Genomic DNA, 26816 nt, shown 5'->3' with positions numbered 1-26816 from the left:
GAAAGCTCTCCAGTCAGCACTGAAACTTCATTGATCCTGATATATGAAAAACTAGTTAAACTCACCACTATATTTTGAAGGCAGAGAGCAACTTTCTATTTCCATAAGTCCTTCTACACTTGGAAGAATTTGAGTGATTAAAATTGCACATATTGAAAAGGTAAGAACCCCCCCCCCCCCGAACCTCCCCAAGCAATAGCAAGCCAAAGAGGACAATAAGCACTGTGTGATCAGGACATGGACATTGTCTTTTGCTCTGTGAAGTGAGGTACAACCCAAAATATAGGTGAGCTTGTGAGAAATAGCTTTGTAATCACCTGGAGAACTGCAGATGCAACAGTACCAATGAAAATAATATATGACCATATAATTAAAAATAATGGTGTATTACGTAGGGGTCCAAATAAGCTTTGCACAGAGAATATGTTTTGTCGTTTACTTATCACAGAATCACAGAATGGTTGAGGTTGGAAGGGACCTCTGGAGATCATCTAGTCCAACCCCCCTGCTCAAGCAGGGTCACCTAGAGCATGTTGCACAGGATTGCATCCAGGCAGGTTTTGAATATCTCCAGAGAAGGAGACTCCACAACCTCTCTGGGCAACCTGGTCCAGTGCTCTGTCACCCTCACAGTGAAGAAGTTTTTCCTCATGTTCAGATGGAAGCATCTGTGTTTCAGTTTGTGCCCATTGCCTCGCATCCTGTTACTGGGCACCACTGAAAGAGTCTGGCCCCATCCTCTTGACACCCTCCCTTCAGATACTTGTACACGTTAATAAGATCCTCCTCTTACTTGTACATGTTAATATCTTATGTCTAAGTGTTTGACTGTCCAGTCATAGCATTCTTTTACTGGACATTTTTTAGTGCATAGCAACTTTTCTGCATGCTCTATATCTACCTTGACATAGTTCTGGGAAGAAGGACAAAGGTAGAAGGAACCATAAACTCTCCCATGCGGCCAGTTCCCAGCAGCTATCAGGAAGTGATTTACARTACCAAAGTAAATATTTTTCATTCCTTACCTAGTATTATTTGTGTTCAGTCAGTTCTAGCATGAGATATAACAGCTTGTCTACTATGATGTATACTTGTTGTGAAACTATAGTGGGGCAGTACAGAGCAACATTTAAATATGGTTTAGAATGAAGCAGAGACTGATGTGTATGTGTTCATTTTTAATGTATATGACCAATGCTACAGGCAAACCTAATATAAACAATATATTTAAACACAGAAGTGAACAAGTATTGAAAATATTGGAGGAAAGAAAAAAAAAACAATTCAAGATTTGATCAGTTCCAACCCTATAAAGCCCGTGAGAGCTGAAGACTGAGTTACTGATACCAGATGGGGCACAGTATCCCAGCCACTCTAGTAGTCTTCCAAGCTTATGGCAATGAACTGTAATTTTGAGGAGGAAAAAGGAAGGATACTTAAGGTAAAGGTTCTCATTTCTATCCTAGAAAGAAATATATTATCTTAAAATTATTGAGACTAGTTCTAAATGTTTAGATACATATTTTACTTATTTGGTAAATTACATATGATTTTTTCCCATTAGAATTAGCAAAACATTTTTCAAATCAGTGCTTTTCACAGTTCATCTTCTACAGTACTTTGAATTTGACTGATGGAGTATTGAAGCAAAAAATCATGCAGTACTTTTTTTTCTCTTTTGGAGGTGAAGAGCAACAATGTAAAGTATGCTACTCAACTGGTAGTCATTCAGCCACTGTTTATTTTCCTTGCTGTAGTCTATGCAGTCAACTCTTCATTGCTGTTTTCAGAAGTTAACAAATTTAAAAAAAAAGATGATCTTTCTTTCCTTGGCAGTTCTTTATAAGTAAAGAATAAGTACTTTAAGTGACAGGTGATGTTCTATGCCATTGAGTACAAATATAAAGTCATGCACATCTTGCATTAGAAACTGAGCAATCATACAAAGATTAATCAAGCTGGCACATCAACCCATTGTATCACACTGATCCTCTACTAAAAACAGCTGGTATTTTGCTAGCAGTACGTTGCCAGAAATGGGACATGATTCTATATTGCAGTGTCAGAGATGCCTTTGTTAACAGAAGCAATCCTTGGAGTCAGCAGAATTGATGTTGGGTATAAATACATTTTCTGACAAATCTCGAGCCTACCAAGAATGAATGCCGTTGCAATCTAGCAGATGTGCTTTACATTCAGTAAACTTTTTCAGGATGTTGCTTGAGATCTGATGGTAATTACTGATGTGTCATTTTGGGTGTGATGTTGAGCAAAGTCTATTGAAACTCAATTTATTTCATCAGTTAGCACACAACTTTATACTGTGTGTTAATGTTCACTCCAGAATTTCAAAGATGACTGTGTAGCTGCTGAAAATCTTCAAAATATAACATTGTATTTCTCTAGCTATTTCATTGCTTAAATTTGCAAGATCCTGTAGCTGTGAGAGAGGACTTACAAGAGGTCTGCATCACTGGGTGTGAATAGTCTGACACTTTTCCCTGGGAAAAAGAAAGAACCTATTTCTGGCCTCATAGTTCAGAGACAGGTTCAATTACCTCTTCCACCATGACTTTCCTTTGTAATCTTGGGCGAATCACTTCCCCTCTTTGGGTTTTATTTCCTTGTTCCTATGAAATGAGTATTTCTACTACTTTATTTTATAGGGTGAGGATAAAAGCACAACATATTGTAAACCATTCTGCTATCAGAATAATTCAGGACCACATATACATGTCATAGAAAGGAAGAACAATAATAAACCATTTATACTTTGTTTCCTTAAACCTAAAAGGAGCAGATCGTAACTGAAATCTAGTGACCAGAGTAGACAGTGGGACTCAGGCTCACTTATGAGCCATGTGGAAATGTTTGACTTAGAAGGAGAGATGGGAAATTTTGTATAAGGAGCTCCACGAGAACAGGGTATCCTCTAACTGGCTGCTGCAGGTTTTGTGAAACTTTTTCTTTTGAAGTTTATGACGCTGCACCAGCATGAGCAGAACTCTGCTCTCCTCTGCTAGGCTGGTGAGAATCTGTGACTCATGCTGTTTTAGTAAACTCTCTTCCAGTGTCATTTCAGCTTCCCAACTTTAATTTCTTTTTACGCATGCTGATTCCTTTGCTTTACATGCGGCCTGAGAACACTTTTTGTTACCCAACATAGTTAAGCCCTGGTCTGTGGTGGGGTTTTAAGCCATTTACATAATAAGTTACCAGCAATAATCACCTGTTGATACCTACTGTCTGCAATCTTTATTTTTAGATGGTGGTCTTTGGTCCTATGAGTTCATACCTGCTTCCTTCCAGTGAATGATGTACATGAATGAGGATTAGTGGCCTAGTTCTGGCTTTAGGTGGTTACCATAGGTAATAATATTTCTTGGCCTTGGGAAAATGAGACGTTTTACCATTGTAGGTAACACAGATACCATTGCACTGACTGTGGGCAAACTATTGTTTTTTATTGACAAGCTTTGCATACATAATATAATCCTTTGAGGGCCCAGTTCTTGCACTTTACACCCATTTGGTATATCTTCCTATATAATAATGTAGATTGTTTTCAGTTATTTAACAGGAATAAGTGCAGGAGAATAGAGCCCTAAGAAATGAACATTAGTTATCCCAAAACGGACCTAGTGAGAATGAAGGTATAAAAGGGTCTACACAGTTTAATTCATGTGCTGTCTGTTTTGGGCAAAATTCGTACAGATTAGATTTACACCAGCTCATCTAAGGTTGAGAAAGAGCCTTTAGAACCTGTTGTATTTGGTAAATTGTTAAAAATATATGGGTATCTTTTTACTTAATCTGTGAACATTGTGCATATTAGTCCACTTTGTTGTAAGATACAAGAATTGTACTGGAATACTCATAAATGGAGGAATATAATATCGATGCCTRTGAGCAAGCCATTCTTTGCCACAAGATTTCTTAGGGGTTTTTTTAAGTGCTTGACATTCTTGTCCCCTTCTGAGCATTGTTTTGTTATACATTTGTTATACATGACCATTCTGTATAAATTCAGTTTTTGCTCTGGGCTGAGAATTTGTTCCCTGTGACCTCTGACTCCTGTTCTTTCTCTTATTATCAGAGTTTGGCTGCAAGTGGGTGTTGTAAGCTTCAAGACACCTAATGTCATCCAAATATGAATAACCAAAGAATATTACTCTCCCCATAAAAGAATCCTCCTACTCAAAAAGCTGTGTAATTGTATTGTATCAAAGTATTACATTTTAATTGTAGAGTAGCTTTCCAAAAAAAAGTGTAAGATTTTAAAATACCTAATAGAAGTATGATATAATTTAAGTTTTGTTGTCTGTCTTTTCCTCACTTTGGTATTTGTCAGGTTTCTGTATTCTTATGGTGAAAAGACAAGAACTAGGCATGCTAGGTGAGTCTGTTATAAGTGTGATGCTCTCTGATTAGGCATTATTGAATATCTGGCTTCCTACTGTGGACAGAATATATGGGGAGTAAATGCAAAGTTAGCATGTTCAACTGTATATTTACCTCAGCTGGACACTGGTTTTCTTTAAATGTTTTTTGTTGCAGAAATCTCTAAATATAGAGCAATCTCAGTTATTGAGAGTTGTGTGACATACGTACACACATTTTTCTTTTCAAAGATTTCCAGAATCTTACTTCAGCTTCCAGTCATCTCTCATACTTATCTGAAAGATCAATTATTCCCTACTATCCATTAAGTATTACTTTAGCCACTTTGTTAATCCTGTATATTTGATGCAGTATCTATGAATGCACTTACTACTGTCATGTTTTTACATATCCCAAAAGATTAAGGACATGGAATCATATCCTTGCTTGGTTTGAACTGGCAAATTTTCTTGACTGCACTAAAATTACTTAGATTTAGAATAGCAGTGAGCCTGATCTATCTGTAGATGTGTATATGTGTATTTTCAGATGATGTAGTGGTAATGGATATGATACTCATGATGGAATGGAATGAAAGGGTGCAGCATCTTATAATTCATCTTATAATTTAGATGAGGCTTCAAGAAGAAATTTTTCAAAGAATTCTCCAATTGTAACATAGTAGAGTGAAAAAAAAAAAGTTACCTTTTAGCAACTTAATAAACGTTTGAGATCATTATAGGAGCTGGAACAGAAAGCATCTCTTTTTTGTATTGGCGTTTTATTGGTGATGAAACTTTCGTTAGTGAAGCCTGAAGATCAACATGCTGAGAGTGTGTTTCTGTGTGTGCCCACACGTGCAAAGTGTTTCTTACTAATACCTTTAAATAAAGGTATTTGAGGTTTGCTTTTGTAGTATCAGGGAGCTAAGTGAAAAAAGAAACTCAAAACAGAGAGAGTCCCACAACGTTTGTTCTTCTGGTACTCCAGAAGCTTACTTTGGGTTAATCAGTAATTTTTCACACAYGACATCTAATCTATGAGTATAAATTACTTTGTGCTCTTATTATGCCTTAATTGAAGTGCACCAATGTGAAATTGCAATAGATGGAGCTGCAGTGATTCTAGCCTCAATTAACTTGGATGAATTTGGAGCTTTTCTCCTTCCCCTTCATTGACCTGAGGACAATTCTTTGACAATGTCTTGTATTTATTTAAATTGTTGCTAGAAAATTTAAGAGGATATACGTGTGACCAGGATTATAAGGATGCTCCAAAGAAGTACACGAGAGCTGTATATATGATTTGTATGTTAATGTGTATTTTTTGTGCCCTTCTGTTTTGTTTAACAGATGTGTAATCAGTGGTGGCTGAATCCCTCAGGACTGTACTGGAGAAGAATAGTTTAATAGCAATCATTTTTTTTGTAAATGGCAGTTACCATCTCTGTAACAGCTACCCTCATCACTTTCTTGACTTTTCTTCAGCTTCCTGCCTTTAATTCACAAAATGTATGTTGCAGTGCAGTAAAACCATTGTGAATGAAAATCACTGTGAAGCATCTTGCCCAATGGAACATGAAAATCAGACAGCAGAAAGCAAAATTGCTACTAGGATAGACAGGATGCTGTATGAGAAAGGAGGAGGCATATGGTGATCCAGTCATTTCTTAGTTACTTAACATTTTTGGCTACCACAACTGATAGATATTTAGCAGAACATTAGATTTGATGCCCCTGTCTATGTATATATGCTCTTATGAATGCTTCTGGTGTTCAGCAGTGAAGACAGTATAAGAATCTAGCTAACACAAGCCCATGTGTGAAGATGGTTGTTTTCAACATATTTTGGTTATCAATCTCTCAAAGTTTTCCCCTGGGGTACAGAGAGTCGTAAAGAAAATTTGTGTTTGCTAGTGGTAGGTTTGCTTTTCTTAGTGATCATTGGCCACTTAGAAGTAGTCCACAGACATTTGGTGGTCCACAGATACAAGTTRAAAACCGGCTATGTTTCTTAGCTTCCTTATTGATGGACAAGTCCCTTTTTCTGGGTAAGAATAGATTCAGCATCTCTGCTTTCTAAAGACAAATGGCAGCTGCAATAACAAGTTATGTAATATATAATGCGATGTGATATAATTATGGGATGAGATCTGTGGTGTGCTTCAACACGCCTCACATTTCTTTACAATTCAGACTGAAGTTGAATCAAAGATTTTTTCTCAGAAGTTATTCTTAAATGCAGGCTAAGATAGTCATAAATACGGTGTCTTCAGTGAGACAAATATGCCATTAGCTGTTTAAAGGGGCAGAGCAGAATGTGGGCTTTCGATCACTGCGCCACATCTGCACATCACAGCAAGGCAGCAAGCGGGGATGCGGTGCCACAGGTAGGTCGTGGAGTCAGTCAGCCACGTTGTGTCTCTGGAGAGCACACAGATGGTTACCACAGACGTCGGAGTATTGCGTTGCGCAAGGATTTGTTAAGTGATAACTTGGTGGGGTGCCCCAAGCATATTTCAGAGAGCATAGTGAACTTACGTATCTTCACATGAATGATCAAAATCCAAGAATAATACTGATCCTGATTAAATAAGATTAAAATTGGGGGAAAAAACAAAAAAGAGAAAGAGAGAGAGAAAGGCGATACAAAAGCTTTATTTCCCGGGCTTTCTCAAAACTTAATTAAATGCCCAATACCTTTAAAGAGTCTGTCTGCACTGATCAGGTTACAGAAGTCAGATCTTAGTTATTTAACTCTCATAYGTTGTTTAACTTGCACATTAAAAAGCCAGAAGGCATTTTTCTGATGATCTGGTATGACCTCCACCTGTATCATGCTGTTCAGACTTGCCTGAATTAAATCTTACCATAACAGTGACACCTTTTTAGAAGACCTCCTCTTCTGATTTGAAAATGCAAGTGATGGCRTACTGAATGCAGCCCTGGTAAATTGGTCCAATGGTTAATTTTTTCTATTTGTTTTCAGATAAGGAGATTTGACTTCACAGTAAATTAGCACCTTAATTTCTATGTTCTGACTGAAAGACTGCCCTTTCAAATAGCTGCTAGGCTTTTAACTAATCTAACTGATTTATGTATACAGTTTTCTTTAAAATTTCTGACTTCCCTTTCATCACCTCATAGAATATATGTTAGCATTGATTGGGCCCTTGTTGCAAAGCTCAACACTGTGAAGACATATCAAAAAAATGGAAAAAAAAAAGGACCATGGTATTGTCCCTCTCAATGGAGGTCATAATTACAATTCTTTTTTATTTCTAAAATATGAAATTTCCCTTCTAGTGAAATTAAACCCATCCTTTCTGTCATCCACATACATATCCGAAATTCTGAAAAACGGAGTGCTATTAATGGAAAATTTATAATAATTCACTGACTGATCATTATTAAGCAAAGATGATTTCAAGGGCTAAGCAGGAAAAAACTGTTCTCCAGCATATAACAATCAACTGAAATTTACTACATAAAAGATGCTTTTAAAAATCTAAATTTGAAGTACACGACGTTCTAAGTAGTTGCCCGTATTAAACAGCTCATTATATAGCAAACATTTCTCAAATATAGTGGGTGTAAAAATCTTCAAGCACCTTCTGGACTATCTTGAGTTAATGTACTCATTTTACCCAAATCTTGAAGGAAAACGGAAAGGACGCTTTTTGATGGGGTCTATTTTCATCTTTAAAACCTTGCATGTTAAGAACATTGGTATGTGTTAACTCTCCATTATAAGATGTTATCAAGAGCTGTAGCTGCTGTGTTTAATAATATCACCTAAAGTTAGAAGTTATGGCCCACTGCAAGAAAGACTGGTATATCTTAATAGCTTGTTTATGGTTTTGCTTCTGAAAATGGGAATGGTGAAAGGCCATAGTAGAGGACAGATATTGATGCAATGTGTTGTGGGTTACTTAATAACATATTGCAGTACTTGAGATAAGTAGGAGTGGAACAGCTGTGCACTCCATCCTGGAGAAGACAAGACTCTCTCACCCTCGGGGGATGGCTTTCTTCYGCTAAGTAGGAAGGAGTCAAACTATGGCATTGGGCTAAGACTAGAGGTATTTCAGGTGGGATCTTCAAATACTATGAACATGGCCAGATTTCACTGTTAGTAAAGTCAATAGCAAGCTCCTATTGATTTTAAAAGAGAAGATTTAGGTCAATAATGAAGGCTTTTACACTTCCCCCACACTCCTCCATGTATTCCTTCTTTAGTATTTGGGGATTGGTTGAAGCTATATTTGGCTGCTGGGATTGGATATATTTGAAAGGATCAGTATATGCATGATTATATACTTCATCCTATTAATAAGATTTGGTTTTGCCCATGCAGTCTAGGGAATATTGATTTTATTTATATTTTTGTTAAAGTTCCCAAAGACTGTGGGTCATAAGAGCACTGCTATTATATTATTTAGTACTACAGTGTTGTTCATTATCCTGTGAAAATTTTACATGTAACTTAAAAATACTTTAAGCTAAAAGTTGTGTCACCCTAGAGCATGACTCAGCTGTGTGCTAACAAGTATGAATTTTACCTTGTGGAAGGCATTAAAGCAGATGTTCTCTGCTGGCAGCAGAATTGCTTATTTTTCTTAAAGATGAAAATATTCAGAGGCATCTTATCTTTTTAATAGCAACCACCATCTTTTTCTGTAATTTTTAAAGAAGAAAAGGAGACAATCAAATCAAATGTACTCCAGCTGCCTTTTGTGTCCATCTATGCCAAATGTCATTCATCTGTTCTTAGGCTTACCTCCACTTTCTGATGTGTGCCAGCACATATCACTACAAATCCTGTAAAATTAGTTTCTGCAGCTGTATTCATAAGACTGGAACGACCTCCTCTTCTCTTTTTTCACTTTTACAGCGTATCCAAAAATGAGTATTAAAGATCACTGCTAGTGGACTAACCATGCTGGTTACACACCTGTTTTAAAGCATCTCTGAGATTATCATCGCACTTTCATTTGTTTCTTCAGTAAAGATCATCTGTCGTAGGCTAGCGCAGAGCTGGTCTCTTGGGTGATCGTTTAGGACAGGCCTAGCTGCGCTCAGCGGAGAGGTCTGACACACAGAGGGCAGCTGAAGCCCCTTCTATCTGCACTGAAGTCAAAATGTCTTGGGCGGTAAGAACTGCCTAAAAAGCACAGGATCCGTTTACACTTCCCACACCGATACCAAATACAATGCAGCCAGAGAAACGGGCCAGCGAGATACTTTACAGCCACGTATTGACCTGCTTCATCGTGCGGGCCTTTCCCATGCCGTGATCCCATGTACAAGTGTGTGCTTGTTACGGGGCCAATGCATGAACGTTCTGCACGCAGGAAATTCCTATTCCTAATTTGAGAGGCTGACCATATCAGGCGTAATACAGCAGACAGAAGACAGACATTAACATCGAGAAAAATAACCATTGGCCACATGAAGTTAAAGCTTTTGAAAGACCTCTCAGACTCTTATCGTCTACTCACTGAAAAAAAGACAGAGAGAGTCACTCTTTTCTCACAGCCTTCAGAGAATGCAGGAAATTATAATTTCAGACAGGTTCAATTTCTATGTCAGACTTGCCAAGAGTATCACAGTAAATTTAAGCAACTTCCTTGCTTCTGTAGTGGTTGAAGATTATCTTTCCAGGATGAAAAACAAAAAAAAGATGTCTTCCTTCAGAAATTTGGTGCAAGCCATTTAAGGTCCAAGAGTCACACCCAAACAGATACTACATTTTGAGAGAAATTTTGTCTAGGGAGCGTTTCGTCATTTAAAGGACTGTGATATAGCCTGTGAAAAAGACCTTGTGTTTTGGAGAAAGACTGAGGGCTAGTCCGCTCTGGGTTGTGTTGCACCTGGTGAGGTTGCGCCAGTGTGTCTGTGAGAATGGAATAAACTGCTTTGGTGTAGGACACTTCACTCTTTTGCAGTATGCCTCTAGGCTAGCAGTTCGCTGTAATGCATCAGCAGTGGCAAGTGACAGAGGCCAAAACCAAAGAGCTGTAAAGGTCTGGTGTAACTTGCAGTGTTCAGTTTGCTTAGCCTCCCACAGGAAAAGAAACTCGGTAAAATGCAAGGAGGTGAGATCTTCCTTTGCTTCCAAGAACCCCAAGGAAAGGCCTCCCTTTCTGGTGGCTCTGGTGAGTTCACTAGTACTAATTCAAAGGATTCGGTACTCTGGGAGGAGTGTTAAAAAGTGCAATAGTAGAAATAGCAGTGCTGAAAAAGCACACCAGAGCTTACACAGCATCACGCGCTTTTCTCTGTGTAGGCTTTCAAAATGCCAAAGAAAAAGGATATAGTTATAACTTATATTTAGAACTGATTAAATTCTGCAAATTGTTTACTTTGGTGAAATGAATAGGAATTTCCAAAGGCTAATGACTGGAAAATAGCACTGACCAGGGAAGTTAGTACTACTGCTGTTCTTAAGTAATTCTACCTCACAGTTGCAGCACCTTAGAGTTTAATAAGTTAATGAATTATTGCAGCTGTTTTGTATTGCTTGCAGTATGGCATATTGTTCATAAGTTTAACCTTGAGGTAGTATTACACTTAAAGAAACACAACTTAATTAAGACAGTTAAAAGAGTTGAGCTGTTTCCTAGGTTTTTTTACAGAATGAGTGGAGTTATGTGAAGTGTTCATAGAAATCTTTTCAGATTCTGAGGTTTGGGGCTTTTGGGTTTTTGGTTTGTTTTTTCTAAGTCAGCCCTATAGTGCACATTGAATGGATGGATTTTCATTCTGTAAAAGATACTTTGGTTGAAAAAAACCCCCAAATCCACAGCTCTAACACACCTGCAGTAAAAGTGGCCTTGCAGGGGAGCCCTTCCTGGTCCCTCCCATCACTTTGATCAGTGTTGTATTGCACATTCAGCTATGTTTGGTAGTTGCAACTGGATTGTGGCAGAAACTCAAGCCTAAGACATCCCAAAGAGGAACTGTGAGCCAAAAAATCAGTTCAGGCTGTTTCTGTGGAAGATACTTGCCTGTAATATATAAAGTTTCTGATAAAAAAAAAAAAAACAGAGGATATAAACAAGTTTTCAAGCAATTTATGTGACTAGGCACATACCCTCACTACTAAGTGAAAAGTGAATAGTTTTCAAAGAAATATATGCATGTAACATACCCCTGTTAACAGACATTTTGCAGCAGAATGTCTGTCATATAATTGTTAAAAAATGCAGTCTGTCCAGCTGCAAACATTCTGACTTACTAATTTATCTCCTATACGTAAAATTGAAATACAATCCCTATATCAATGCAGTATCTCACATGTCTTTAAGAGCCAGTGAAGAGTACCTAATGCTCTAGCATGATACTTTGCACATCTCATGGAGTTAAAATAAAATCTTACACTTCTTAAATCATTCATTTTATTATTAATATGTAAGTGGCAGAAAGCTACAGAAACAGAAGAATACTTTGCTAATGTTGCATTTACTTTATTTTTTGTATACAAAATAAATTTGACACAAAACTTCTTTTTGAGCAGCATTTTCAGAAGACTTGCTTATCTGTTTCTTGAACACAGGTATGTTTCAGATATCTACAATGGAATATTTTTCTTGGACTGAATGGTTTATATTCTTCTATATCTTCTCTAAGGGAATTCCTGGTCCTTTTAGTCACCTTACCTCTTATCCATTAGTAAAATATGATATTAATGTTAGTATGTGCTGGTCAGCAAAGCGAGAAGCAGTATCCTCTGCTTCATGAATATCACATATACATTAATGTTCACAGTACTGCTGCCCACATAATACGTCTGTATTGGTCAGTTGATGTGAATTCAAGAGAGATGTTTAAGATGAAAATAAATGTGCTCTTAAAATTTAACCATATTACTTACAATTTGCTTATATTGCTCACATTTCTAACTGAATAGGTTCAGTTTAAAGGGCAAATATTCTGTAGATGGCAATTAGCATTTATTAATAGAGGGTGTCAAAGAGAAGTCCTAGCCAAGCCACTTGCAATCCAGAGGGAATACATACTTCTCCCTTAAAATATCTCCTGTGCTCTTCCGCTATGCATTGACGTGTTTATACTTTACAATTTAACATTTGCTTTTAGAAAAATAGAAGATGACAATTGACTACCTAGGGATTTGTAACTGGAAACACAGCAAAATTATTATAACACGTGCCTAAAAGGGTGGGTAATATTAAAGTCTTAAGTGTTACTGCTTCCAGTACCACAGCCCTTGGAAAACCCCTTTACACATGTCAGACCAGTTTGTATAAAATGGTTTGTATTATTTTTAGATAAGTTTTTGTTGCTTTGTACCTTCTTGCAGGCAGATGTTTTTTTTCTAGCGAGACATTTTGCCCTTATTTTCATCCAGTTACAAAGGTTATTGAGTTATGAAACACTTAGATGCACAAAATGCGTCAGAGGGGAGTTCTGGTTCTCTGTGATATGAAATGGCATGTATGCATCCACCAGCCTGAGCCTACTTTTTTACTAGGTCATCAAGTTTTATAATAAATTTTAGGAAGTCCCTTACATTATGATGAATTCTGTCCTGGCTTTTTTCTCTGCATTAATTTGAATGTTAAAATTAGGTCAGAGCTTAAAATAATTGAATCTGCTAAGATTTTCAACAAAACGTTTCAACTTTCCCAACTCTATTATTTTATCTCCTCTTCAAAACCACTGATATCATATTGGAAAAAGATTTATCTAAATGGCAAGCATAAATTATTACCCAGGCAGATAAACCCATATAGCATTAAATTTTATTTAAGACAAACTATAGGACCTGCTTGTGATACACTGTGTCTATTTGTCTAACAGTCATGTAACAGAGAGTTGGTCCAAATGAACTTAATAAATATCTTTCTTAAACTCACAAAAGACCATATTCTCCCTTCCATAATTCTATTAGAGTCTACTGCTTTGGAGTAGATAAAAGAAGAGATAACCTTTCCATTCAGAATATAACATAGCAATTGTGCAGCTGATGATTGGAATATTTCCAGTGGAAGGACTTAATTATGGAACAAAATTAGCTTAATCTGACCTTTTTAGAGAATAATGCAAATATAAGGTTTTTTTGTAAATGCCTTCCTGGAATAACTAAAAAGAGGCATAATTTAGCTCGCTTTTTCTGCAAGAGCAAAAGGTGGTAGCATATGATAGTAGTGTTCTCACAGACATGACAAGTCAAGGGTGTTAAAAAGACAGCATTTGTAGGGAGGGATAATGTATTTTAATAGACTAGCTAATACAGTTGCAAAAACAGACAAGCTTTCAGACACGCAAGCCCTTTTCAGGAAGAGCAGGCTCACCTCTGTGACTCTAAATTGCTAGCTTAATATCTAGTTATTGTAATGATCATGTCCTAGAAATGCCACAGATGGAGAAATAGATTTGATATTTGTTTGTATGGCATCTATATTAATTACATTTGGAAAGCTCCTCGTGGGATAAAGACAAAACATAATGGCACAATCTCTAATTTTATCTAAGTGGTAAAGAGCAATAAGTAGTTGCACCCACTTATATTACCAACCATGTATGTTGCTGTGTTTTAGAGGATTTCTGTATGGGCGTTTAGTGAGATGGGTTCAACTGCATGGAGGCATTCCTCACTGGAAAAAAAAAAAAAAACTGGATCGAAAAGCCTCATCTGTTTTCTCAGTCATATCTCTGATTTCATGACATCTTGAATGCTTCTGAGCCATGCTGATGATACTGCATACAAGGAAAAATGCATGAACAGGTGGTGATATTAACAGGCTTCTTATGGTTCTGAAAAACGAGATAGAAATGTTTCATGTCATGGAAGTCAACATCAATAATCATCCATCTTGTGTAGATGTGGAAGTCGGCCAATGTGGTTCTTGCTGAGGAGGCGTGAGATATTTCTTTTGCATCAGAGCTGTTGCTCTGGACACAAGTCATAATTTGTCTAATATAGATAAATGAGGCAAATATTACTAATACTTCCTTTTTTTTTTTTCCTTTTTTTTTTTTTAATAAACTGAAAGCTCCCCCTTCTGGCACATTTCCTGAACTGAAGGCAAGTTTCCTAGTGTCTGCATTCCCTCTTTTGCTCTCTGTTAAAGATCCTTTTCACAGAGAATTCTTTAATACTAGCATGTTTGTAATTCTCAAGATTTCCCATTTTGGACTGAGCTTTGAGGCTTGATGTGAACTTACTGAACACCAGGGGAGTCTCCTGAAGCTTTATGTACAAATTTCATTTGTTGCTTTTCTGGGCGAAAACTTAGCTGCTTCCCATTTTGCCGCATATTATACAGACTACAGAAGACAACTTTTTCAGAAAGTGCTAGCATTTTTTTTCCCTTCAGAGCAATCCCAATGTGTCAGATATAGCCCTACCATCAATTTTCCTAATAAATGTCCTGGAATCACTCTAAGAAATCTGCAGGATCTTTTTACACCGACACTGCAGCTCTGCCGAGTAGCAGAACCTGCGTGAGCCCAGGGGACCCACGAGCCAGGGGTGGGGGGAAGCAAAGGGTCTCTTGTTTAGGGCACAGGTTAGGGCACGACTTTAACTGTTCTTGTCTCAGGAATCCGTGTTTCAAGGAGCCATTGTCAAATTTTCCCGTAATCCCCTAAATCGGTGCAGTGACCTGTGTGCTTCATCTGGGGAACTGATAAGTCACTGATTTTCCACAGTCACATACTCATGCAAGGAAAGGGGAGGACTGCCCTAGCGCGTGCAGCCGCAGCATCCCGTAGTTCCTGTGGATTCCCAGGTTTTAATTTCCTTACAGTCACTGGTACCATCCCTCAACTCCAAGCAGGTTAACAAAGGCTAGAGAAACTAGTTAGGAAGCTTCCACTAGATTTGCTATCGTAGATTCAAAGACATCCTCTATCAGTGTCTTTAAAAAAATGTTGGGTGGGGGCGAGAGCATTTTAGGGGAGCATGAAGGCAGAGGAATGAATGTTTCTGGTGCGGGAAGGAATGTATTAGGTCCATTTTTTCACTTGGACAGGCATACCAGCCCTTCTGTCTATATAGAAGGAAGTGAGAGATAGCAAAGGCGGGTGGAATAAAATCCTCTCAACTCACTACTGAGTTGTAATAGTAAAATGAGATTGAATTAATTATATTTATGACTTCCTTGGTGGGCTTTCTGTGAACATCTAAGGTCATCAAGATTGTATTTTCCTCTACAGCAGTGATGATACTTTGCTTTTTTATGCAGTTAAGCAGTAAATGTGGCAGTTTTTAGTTGTGAACTCGCGGTTGTTTTAAAGTCCAGTAGCAGAATAACAATTTACTACAGCTACRCTGAACGAAGTATGCCTATTAGATTTGGTACATTAGGTCTGAAAGTGGGAGAATTGCTGGCCTGGCACCTTGTGCTGCTGGCCTGATTCCTCTCCATGGAAACAAAAATTGGGCTTGACCTATACAAACAAAGCTGCTTGCCCTAAATGTAGCATAGCTCGACTATGTGGGCAGCAAGGCCAATTAGGTTTCCGAGCAGCCTACAGTAGAGAAAGTCTGTTGGTCTAAATGTCTACACATTCGACAGAATACCAGATGTAAGCTTTCCATCTGACGTTAAATCAGAATAATAAAGTAACAAATGACATCTGCATTTTATACATAGATACAGGTACACACATGCACCTAGCTATATATCTTGTTAAATTCTTACAGTATGTATGTATGTGCACATGTGTACTTCTTCTTAGAAATAGCTCAAAAGCTGCTTTTACTGTCATAATGAAACAGTAGGAGTCCTATGAGAGCAATTTTGTTTTTTTCTGAAAAATTACTATAAACTTTTCAGTAGCTTGTCTGCACCGAAGAAAGTTAAATCAATGCAACTTAAACTAGAATAGAAGACCCATTAATATCTAATTAATGTGGAGATAATTGTTTGAAGGGTTGCATTTCTGTGCAAAACGTGTACTGMAAAACAGTCGCATTGCTGATTTAGTGAGTGCTAAATGAGTTTCATATGCAAATGRAGGCAGTGGGTTTCTTCATAATGCTGGTATTGTTTAAACATTTATTTATTAAGCTGAGAAAACTGGAAATGTCAGCCAATGGGATCCAAAAGCAAAGCAAAGCAATGTCTTTTATCAACAGAGACTTTCTCCAAAGTTTTTATTGTCCACCTTTTAGAGTCAGCAGGCTCTAATGACAAGAGTAACAGCAATAATAAATACCAGGGTGCTGCTGCAAGTAAAGCGTAAAATGACCGTTCCTGTACCTGACGCGTTTCACTGTTTTTCTTCCCAGATCAATAAAAGGCAACAATTCTCGTGCTTCCTCGTTTACCTCTGAGCTCTTATCTTTTTGATGCTAAAGAGTCACTGGAGCAGCTTAAATTACCTTTATCCTTTTAATGTAGATTCAATTAACTGAGGTTAATGGATACGAGCTGGAGTCCAGGGAATTGAAGAGCTGCTCACGTTGTTCAGCCTAGCCCGTCCTGTGACATGAGCTGAATTTTTGGCGGGAGCAGCAGCAAAGCCAATGGGGGAAAAAAGGAAAGGAAGTGTTGTGGTGAATTAAGGAGCATCTTCCCCAAACACAGTGTATAGAAAAAATGGACCGGTCGCCTATCAGGCACATGCAGAGCTCATGGCTGCATAGTGGGCTGCATAGAAGTACAGGACTGCAGTACAAAGTTCACCAAATCATTTACAAAAATGTCTGTAGCACATCTGTTTGCCAAACATTTACTCTTAAACTTAGTGCAATCAACACAAAATCTTTGGGAGTTACTAGGTTGTGTCCTGTTCCATACTGAGATGAGTACTTGGCCTGTGATGGTTCCTTATCTTCCCTACATTAATATATCGTGGCCAAAAGAGTGAACACTGAAAGATTTATTCTAGGAAGAGTGCAAAATTGCAAATTGTTGCCCAGTGAATACAGAAAATGATGTAGTTACATGATACTTAACTCCATATAGTTTTGGAGTATTACTTAGAAGATTGCAACAAGATTAGTCAGAAGAACAGTTGCTAACCCTTTCTTTTTTATTTACATTCACAGGATTTTTGAGCACTGGGGACCAAGCAGCAAAAGGAAACTACGGCCTCCTTGATCTAATTCAAGCTTTGCGATGGACTAGTGAAAATATTGGGTTCTTTGGTGGTGACCCATTAAGAATAACTGTTTTTGGATCTGGTGCAGGCGGTTCATGCGTCAATCTGTTGACTTTATCCCATTATTCTGAAGGTAACCGTTGGAGCAATTCAACCAAAGGTATTATGCAGGTTGCAAATTTTGACAATTTTGGTGTCTGCATGCCACCGCCATTAGTACTATGTGATGCTCTGTATATTCTCTTTGTTCCTATGAACTGTTGAGTTCAGCTCAATATTAAGCAAACTTTTTAAAGGCTGTACTAGCTGCCTTCTCCCTCAGCTCTTCTATGCATGTTTAAATTTTGGGTCACTTTCTTCTTTTTCCTATGGAGCTTTGTAGAAACACTTTATAGCAGACTTCTGAACAGCGTTTGCTCGGTGCACCATTTTTGTCTCTTTTCTTTCCTACCTAAGGGTGTCCTCTTTGGAAAACCAGTCAGTCATGCTCACAGTAGATGAGGTCATCTATATTCAGTCAGTCATGAAAGGCATGTTTAGTTTATCATGAGGAGCAGAATTTATAGAAAGCTAAAATGACACAGTTTCTCTTTTCAGGCTAACAGCTGAAAAACTTAAAACTATTATCTTGTGTGAAGGAAACGAGTGCCTAGTTCAGAAATCTTTTGTCTGAAACTGCATGGATTTCACTTGCTGTCATCTAATAAAAGAATGGTTGAATGTTTTGCATGCATGATCCAAAATTGTCAAAGCATCCAAGTTGCAAATGGATTTTCTTCTATGTTTTTTACTATTCCTTAACTAACACCTTTTCTCTCTAGTTAAGGCAGACAGCAGGAAATTAAAAACATGCTGTTTGAGGCCCAAGAAATTTTTCCTGTGATTTTGGCACCAAAGTTCCATACAGTTTTTCTCATTTGCATGGCTCTTGCTTATTGATCACATTATTTTTGTCTCACTGTTTTCACATGTTTTTATCTGTATTGTTTAGTTTTACCAGGGACGTCATACTGTGTCCTATGCATAAGAACCTCCACTGATTTATATTGCTGTATCTCTATGGGGGTCTAATTGGCCAGTCATAAAAAAAAAATTTCACTGACATTAAAAGAGTTGCATTTACCCAAAGCCCTGATCAATGGAAAGATTTTCATGGAATGTCAGTTTGTTTAGATCAGACCTTATACTATTTTAAATGAGAGAAGAATCTAGCTTTTACATAAAAGTTCTAGTGGAAAATAGTCAGACCATGGTTTAAATTTAAATATCTGCCTGCTGTGAAATATGACATATTTATAAACTGGCCTGTAAGAACAAGCTGTAAGCATGATGTTCATTACACTATGTAACCTGAGGATCACACTGCACAATTGGTTTGTCCTCAAAACTCACAAAAAGTAAATTTTTCATACAGGATTTAGCTTAGGGCTGAACAATGAGACCTGGTTTCTCCTCCCTTATCTCTTACTTGATCTTGAGCTTGTTGACATAGCCTGACCTTAGTGTGATATGCGAATATCTACAATATCTGGACAGTCACAGGCTGCCTCATATCAGCARACTTTACTCTGTTATATTCTAACATGTCTATAATTCTGTCAGGAGCCGAATTTGTTTGGGTGACTGTTTGGTTGCCAACATAATGGTTCAAAGTGGTTCAAAGGATCTGGAGGAGCTTTGGCAGGGGAGGGTTTCTAAAGATGTGTGCTTAAGATCTAATTGTAAAAGTAATATTTTCAGGGTTTCTTTTATGAAAAAAGCAAAAACATTTCATTTAATTTTGGATTAAACAAAACAGTGTGCTGCACATACTTGTGTTCAATCTGGTAGTCGTTTGACCCATCATTTAAAAAATTATTAAAATAAAAATTGGTCAGCTCCAAATAAGAAATGTTCTTTCAAATTTTCAACTGTGTTGAAATATCTTAACATTTTCACAAAACTTTTGAGTCAAATTATTAACCAGACTTTTTGGTAAGCTGTAATATCAGATGCTGTCTTTGCTTCCCTCACTTCCCATTGAAAAGATCTCTTGGTAGTTGAGAGGAAGCATTCAGCCTACTTCAAGATGGTGCTGTTCATAGCTAGCCATCTGCAAGTGGGCAGAACAGCACTTGTCTTTAGAAAGTGCTCTGAAAATGTGGATGAATAAATCCAAATTATTATTATTTACTTTGGTGAGGCTCTGAATAGGAGCCACAAAGTGATACGGCCCACTGAGCGTTTAAATCTTCTTTACATCAGTCTGAAGCCCATAAGCTATAATAATCATCTACATGATCAGATAAAAATGTAGTTCCCCTTCCTGTATGATACCAATTTCTGCCAGGAATTACGTGACAGAATGAAAACAATTTTTCATACTGTTGCTCATTGTTCAGCAAATGGTTTGAGAGGAGAGATATTTTCTTGAGTATTCTTCAAGAGAAGGAACGGTGTTTTGGTTCATTTACTAAGATTACTTTATGGCCAGTGGACTTGACCACTTTTAACTTAATCCAACATTTAATGTTTATGTAGCACTTAGCAAGCCATAGTGTTTATATCAGCATTTTCCTAATTTGTGGCTTGCTCCTTCTGTCCTTATTCAGAATTATTTAATAAAGCAATAAAAATAGATTTACACAATATGCAAAAAAGAAACATTATGAAGTATTATGAAATACATCTTTGTGAAAATTCAACTTTTTCATTTTGTTACATTTATTACAATGCCTAGATCCTCTGTGGTAATTCCACTGACTTTGAGCTGCTAAATATCTGACCTTGCAGACATGCACACAATTTTTAATTGCCCTATATCTCAAGTTATTTCTTATTTTTTGCTCATACATTGCAAGGAAATAATATCTTAGATATGATTCTTCTCACAAGTTTAGGGAGAGGCTTGAGTTTACATATTTCAGTCCCTACACCTATCTGATTTTGAAACTTTGGGATTTGGCCCTAATACAGTCTATAATGATTTTAAAATTCCTCAGAAATTTGTAAAATGTTTCCTGCCAGCAATTAATTCTAACTAACTTCTGAGTATGCAGAGGCTGATAGTGCAGTAGAATCTGTCAAGGCACATCTCTGACATCATTTAGAGACTGTGGAAGTTTTTTGATTTATAGTAAGATGTTGTTAAGCAAACTAAAGGACATGTTTTGCATTACTGGAATCAAATTCTGAGGTAAAGTGAGCACCTTAACACCCTTTCCTTTGGTGGGAGTTTCCAGCTATTCATCTAGCATTGGACCAAAGATACAAAGATACATCCTTAGCAAAACTGAATAGGTGGGGCCAGATCCTTCTTCCAGTTCTTGAATAGCTGCACTGAAGTTAATGGAATTGCTCCAGTTATCTATCAGCATAAGTAAAATCAAATTTTGACCCATATATCTCATATTAGTACAACTTACCTATGCTATTGACCATTTTGTGCTACCCACAGTGAGCTACAGGAGGTACGGTCCAGTACAAAATATTTTCCTGCGATTAGTGCAAAATACGTACAACTGAAATGAACTGAATGCACTTCCATGAAATGCAAAAAATTAGAAAGGCCACAGGTGCTTAAATATACTCCGAGCTTCTGTTGACTGACACTAGAGATCAGCATTATAGGAGAGTGATTTTTCTCCTTTTTGCTGCACAAGGTTTAGATTTAAAATCCCTTTTGGAGCTGGAACTATCCTCATCAAAAACAGTGGAAAACAGCAAAGAAGGACCAACACAGAAGAGAGCACAAGAAGTATGAGAACTGGGGTGGAGACTTGATTGCATTAAATTCATTGGAAAAAGAATTGATTGACTACAAGGCAGGGAGGCTTTCACTCATGATGTGCTCAAGAATACTTACAGAAAGGAGAGGAAAAGTCAATTTAAACAAATTTTGTTATTTCTGTGAGTGGAGTTCCTGGTCCAGAGTGCTAGTTAAACTAGCATAAATTCAAATTAATTGCACAGAAGTCTTTGAGATTTGCTACAGGTTTATGTGCAGAGCCAGATCACACTCTCTSTCCTAAATGAATACCTGAGCATATGTTTAAATCTCTGAATAACAAGGCTAAACAGTCAGTGTAAAATAAAGCTCTTCTTTTTTAATGCGTGATCACCAAAACCTTCATTAAACAAAGACTCTTTCTAAGAAAGGGTCTTGACTCTTACATAAATTACTTATAAATTTAATACCTGCCTCCTACTTTGTCATCCACAACATAAACTTTACTATAATATCAAATACAAAAGCACTGCACCTCTCAAGTCAAGTTTAATCCCAAACAGAACAGACAAAAGCAGTATATCTGGTTAATTTAAAACATAGTCATATGCATGCATGCTGCTGATGGCTTGAACAATATCCAGAAATTCAGAGACTTGTTGGCTTTTCCTCCAAACTATTAATTATTTTTAATGGTAGGATTTTTTTTTTTGAAAGCTAATAGTATTATCCTACATGAGATAATACGACTTCTTTTCTTCCTGAGTTCATTCTGAAAGTCCGATCCTCAGCTGGACTATACAGCGGTAGACTCATTTGCTTCAATTTCTGCACATATCGCATTTCTTTTGTATACATTACCTGTAGATACAATGACAGATATCACCATCTTGTGTATTTATCTATTACTAAGGGKTTTTTTTTTCAAGTATCTCTTTTGTTAAAAGTTTTCTATTGTTTCAAAAAACTGTCTGAATCTTTTACGGATGTAGCTCTTCAAGGTCATTTCAGTCGTTTTAAAATATTTCTCCCCACAGGACTTTTTCAAAGGGCAATAGCTCAAAGTGGAACAGCTCTCTCCAGCTGGGCAGTTAGTTTTCAACCTGCAAAATACGCCAGGATGTTGGCTACAAAAGTTGGTTGCAACATGTCAGACACTGTAGAGTTGGTAGAATGTCTACAGAAGAAGCCTTATAGAGAACTTGTTGACCAGGACATTCAACCAGCAAGATACCATATAGCCTTTGGACCAGTAATTGATGGTGATGTGATACCAGATGATCCTCAGATATTGATGGAACAAGGAGAATTTCTCAATTACGACATAATGTTGGGAGTTAACCAAGGAGAAGGGTTAAAATTCGTTGAAAATATTGTGGATAGCGAAGATGGCATATCAGCTAGTGATTTTGACTTTGCAGTTTCTAATTTTGTTGATAACTTATATGGATACCCTGAAGGAAAAGATATATTGAGGGAAACTATTAAATTTATGTACACGGACTGGGCAGATCGACACAATCCTGAGACCAGAAGGAAAACATTGCTGGCTTTGTTTACTGATCACCAGTGGGTTGCACCAGCAGTGGCTACAGCAGATCTTCACTCAAATTTTGGGTCGCCTACATATTTCTATGCCTTCTACCACCATTGCCAGACAGATCAGGTACCTGCATGGGCAGATGCAGCTCATGGAGATGAGGTTCCTTATGTACTAGGAATTCCCATGATTGGTCCTACTGAATTATTTCCTTGTAATTTCTCCAAAAATGATGTCATGCTAAGTGCAGTGGTGATGACATACTGGACAAACTTTGCAAAAACTGGGTGAGTACCAGATAAATAATCTTGTATACCAACTCGGGACCTAACTATGCAGTGCTTTCCCTTGGTTATCTCCCTTGGGAATACTTCTGTACTTGCATGCACAAGAATTGGGCTGGACATTTATGTTCTTTGTAATGTCCCTCAGCTCGCTTGCACATTCTAGCAAAAAGAGGGAAAAAATATCTTTGTGACCACTCTTCATGAAGTAATTCAAAAATTACTCTCCACCTAAAAATAATTAAGGGATCCCCTGAAAAGTGCAAAACTGAGCATTTAGCATATATGTGTGGTTACAAATGCTTACATTGGTAATTAACTTTACTCCAGTACTGATGATATTTTGATCCCATAAAATAGGAAATGACACAAATATTGCATCAAACATAATATAGATTATTTTGATCATGTATTCTGTTTTAAAATGATACTTCTGACTAAAACATGTGACTCAGAACTTGAGAAGTATTGACATTTTCAGCAATTTTCTGGTAGTTCAAAACTAGCTTTCACTGGTAGTTCAAAACAATTTTCTGCCTTCAGCCATTGGACTATGTTCTAAGTCATTATGTGTTTTCCTGAGTTATGCACTGCTGTGGTCTTTCAACTCTGGAAGGCCACAGATACTGCATATGAACTGAAACACTGAGCTTTAAGCTACTAAAAAAGAAAAAAGCTTAATGGCCTCTCACACTGGTCTCTCGGAGACATTTGTCCACATCACCACACCACTGGCAATCTGTCCTCAGCAGTAAAAGATTTCAGTGTGAGAGCTACTGCCATTTGGGGAACTGAGGAAGTTGCTGAAGTCAAAGTAAAAGGAAGTTGTGTATGTGTATAATGTTTTCTAAGCAATGTTATTAAGGCCTCTAATTTTAGGAAACAGAATCTGCATCTTTCAAAGGCAGATTGAAATATTAAGTATAAAATGTTAATTTTATAATTCCTTTTGAAATACTGTGTAACATTTCAGATTTTCTTTTTCTTAGTGACCCAAATCAACCAGTGCCACAGGATACGAAATTCATTCATACAAAACCAAATCGTTTTGAAGAAGTAGCATGGACCAGATATTCTCAGAAAGACCAGCTGTATCTTCACATTGGATTAAAACCACGAGTGAAAGAACATTATAGGGCCAATAAAGTGAACCTTTGGTTGGAACTGGTACCTCATCTGCACAATCTTAACGACATTTCACAGTATACCTCTACCACAACTAAAGTGCCATCAACTGATAATACTTTCAGACCAACAAGGAAAAATTCTGTTTCTGTTACTTCAGCCTTTCCTACAGCCAAACAAGATGATCCCAAGCAACAGCCGAGCCCATTTTCAGTGGATCAAAGGGACTATTCAACAGAATTGAGTGTTACCATTGCAGTTGGTGCATCTTTGCTATTCCTGAACATTTTGGCCTTTGCAGCACTGTACTACAAAAAAGACAAGCGGAGACATGATGTTCATAGGAGATGTAGCCCACAACGTACTACTACCAATGATCTTACCCATGCACAAGAAGAGGAGATAATGTCCCTCCAGATGAAGCACACTGACTTGGATCATGAATGTGAGTCCATCCATCCACATGAGGTGGTTCTTAGGACCGCCTGTCCCCCAGACTACACGCTAGCTATGAGAAGGTCTCCTGATGATATTCCCTTAATGACACCCAACACCATCACAATGATTCCCAACACTATACCAGGGATTCAGCCCCTACACACATTCAATACATTTACTGGAGGACAGAACAATACTCTGCCCCATCCTCATCCCCACCCCCATTCACACTCAACAACCAGGGTATAGCCAGACAAGACGAAACAAACTTTATTTTTTGATGGATTACAGTAGGTGATATTACTGAAGATTACTTGGCTTTCAACCTACAAGACTCTTACTATTTAAATATGGAGGAATATTATGTGAATATACATATCAAGAACTTTTGGGGTTTTGAAAAAAGTGAATTGTACATATATCAAATGAACTTAAGAAACAAACAAACAAAAAAAACGACAAAAAAACAAAAACCCAACTGTTTGCAATTGCTTGAAGCAGTTGTCCTGAATGATACTTTTTCATTCACATTCAAGTATTAATTTTTTGAAGATTTAAGTTACATAATGGAATTAGGCATGTGCAACACAAACAGGAAAGAACTATGACTGAAATTTAAAATACCTATAAATATGCACAAGGGACACACTAATGGAATGTCAGATAATTTTCACCAATTTTTATTTGGACCTGTTTTATTGTGTAGACCATATTTACATATCTGAATAAGTACACAAAGCACCAATGCTGTTAAGGCCTTAGAAAGGGGCTCATGCTGAAATCTGCCAGTCAGACAAAGAAGTTTTACAGCCTGGCAGGTACAATGTTATCACTTAAGTGCTGTCAGTATAAAAGTTGTGGGAATAAAGGAAACTGGATATTTTTAGCACGATGTGCATGATAATTTATATGCTTGGTGGCTGTGCTGCTGATTAAGCCGTAATTAAAATTCTTCTCATCCCATTGGAGTTTTTAATAGAAGCTTTCTCCATCAATTGGCACAACCTAAAGAAGATTTTTAAAGGGGCAAAAGTAATTACAGTAAAATATTTCACAGTAGCTTCAGTAATAAAAGGAATTGCAACAGTTCTTAAAGGTATTTGATGGTACTCTAGGTATACAGTGGTGAACACTCGCTGATACGAATCCCAGAAAAGAATTCCGTATTGTTCATGTTCTTTTTCTTTTCCACCTAAATAATTTCTAAYTTTAACATAACTGTAACTTTAATGGAATCTCCTTTGCTGAAGTATTTATAATTTGCTGTTACGATATATTCAGTTCAAATTGGTAAGGTAAAGTGTGTCCAAAGATTCAATTGCAATGATATTTTGCAATATCAAGATGCCCCAATATTAACACTCTGATTACAGCTCTCAGTTTATTGTTTAAACTCATGTTGCATGTGACAAAGCTTACTTATAATACTTTAATATAAAGTGAGTTCCCTTTTTGCTATACATTAGCTTTGCCATTCAAACGAATTCACTAGACAAGATTGCAACAGCGTAGATCAAGAGGGTATGAAAGGATGGGGAGAGACCCAACAACTGGAAATTTTAAAATCTGAATACTACATATGTTTGTGTGATTTTAAATGAATGTTCTAAAATCACAAGAAATTTTTCATTCCCCTATTGCTTTCCAGTAATTATATATGACGGTCCTTTCAAAATGTTTGTATATGTAATCAGATGTACATTTATATAAMAGAAATAATTGAGATGGACTTAAGAGCACATCCCTGATAAATACTTTCTCTCTTACCTGTACTATATTTCTATTAGACTAAAGTTATGTGATTTTTTTTTACATTTTTTCAAATTACTAGCAATTTTGATAGTTTGTAAGATAATGCGAAGAACTTTCTCTGACAAACTAACTGCAGTAACAGAAACATTTCTTTTCAGTTACTCTTTTTCAAGAATGAAAGCTTATTACACACAAAAAATTGTATACTACTTGATGGAAAATTACTTTGTACTTCTTGGCCATATTACTGGTCACTGAGTGAAATAAAGATAATCTGGATAACGAATATTATTCCAATGCTAAGAGACCTGATCTTTGCTCATTAAAGAGCTAAAATGTTTATTGCTGTTTTGTCATTTTTTAATGAAGTAATGGTAACTGTCTCAAATAAAGAGTAATATCTTAAGACCAGTCTGGTTTTTGAAGACATGAACATGCCTTCTACAAATAAAACGACTGCATATTTATAGGCCAGTCCCATCTAAAACCGTTTTTTACAAAAATGTGGGCATTGT

General features: G+C 37.1%; 1 protein-coding gene across 7 annotated transcripts in view; it reads left to right on the top strand.

The window, feature by feature from the left end:
- NLGN1 (neuroligin 1) overlaps positions 1-26587 on the top strand; it is a 315661-nt gene extending 289074 nt beyond the window's left edge. For 4 of the 7 annotated variants that reach the window (XM_026061191.1, XM_026061174.1, XM_026061184.1 and 1 more), the window contains 3 exons: positions 17404-17616; positions 22200-22989; positions 23976-26587. In XM_026061191.1, the coding sequence (XP_025916976.1) occupies positions 17404-17616; positions 22200-22989; positions 23976-24798 (1826 nt within the window). In that variant the 3' untranslated portion in view covers positions 24799-26587. The remainder of the gene's footprint in view (positions 1-17403; positions 17617-22199; positions 22990-23975) is intronic. The other 3 variants (XM_026061200.1, XM_026061196.1, XM_026061165.1) reach the window with 1 other exon arrangement.
- Positions 26588-26816: the final 229 nt, after the last annotated feature.

This window comes from Apteryx rowi, unplaced genomic scaffold (genome assembly GCF_003343035.1).
Source record: "Apteryx rowi isolate R43461 unplaced genomic scaffold, aptRow1 scaffold_10, whole genome shotgun sequence".
NCBI classification, from domain to species: domain Eukaryota; kingdom Metazoa; phylum Chordata; class Aves; order Apterygiformes; family Apterygidae; genus Apteryx; species Apteryx rowi.
This window is presented reverse-complemented; position numbering and strand designations above follow the sequence as displayed.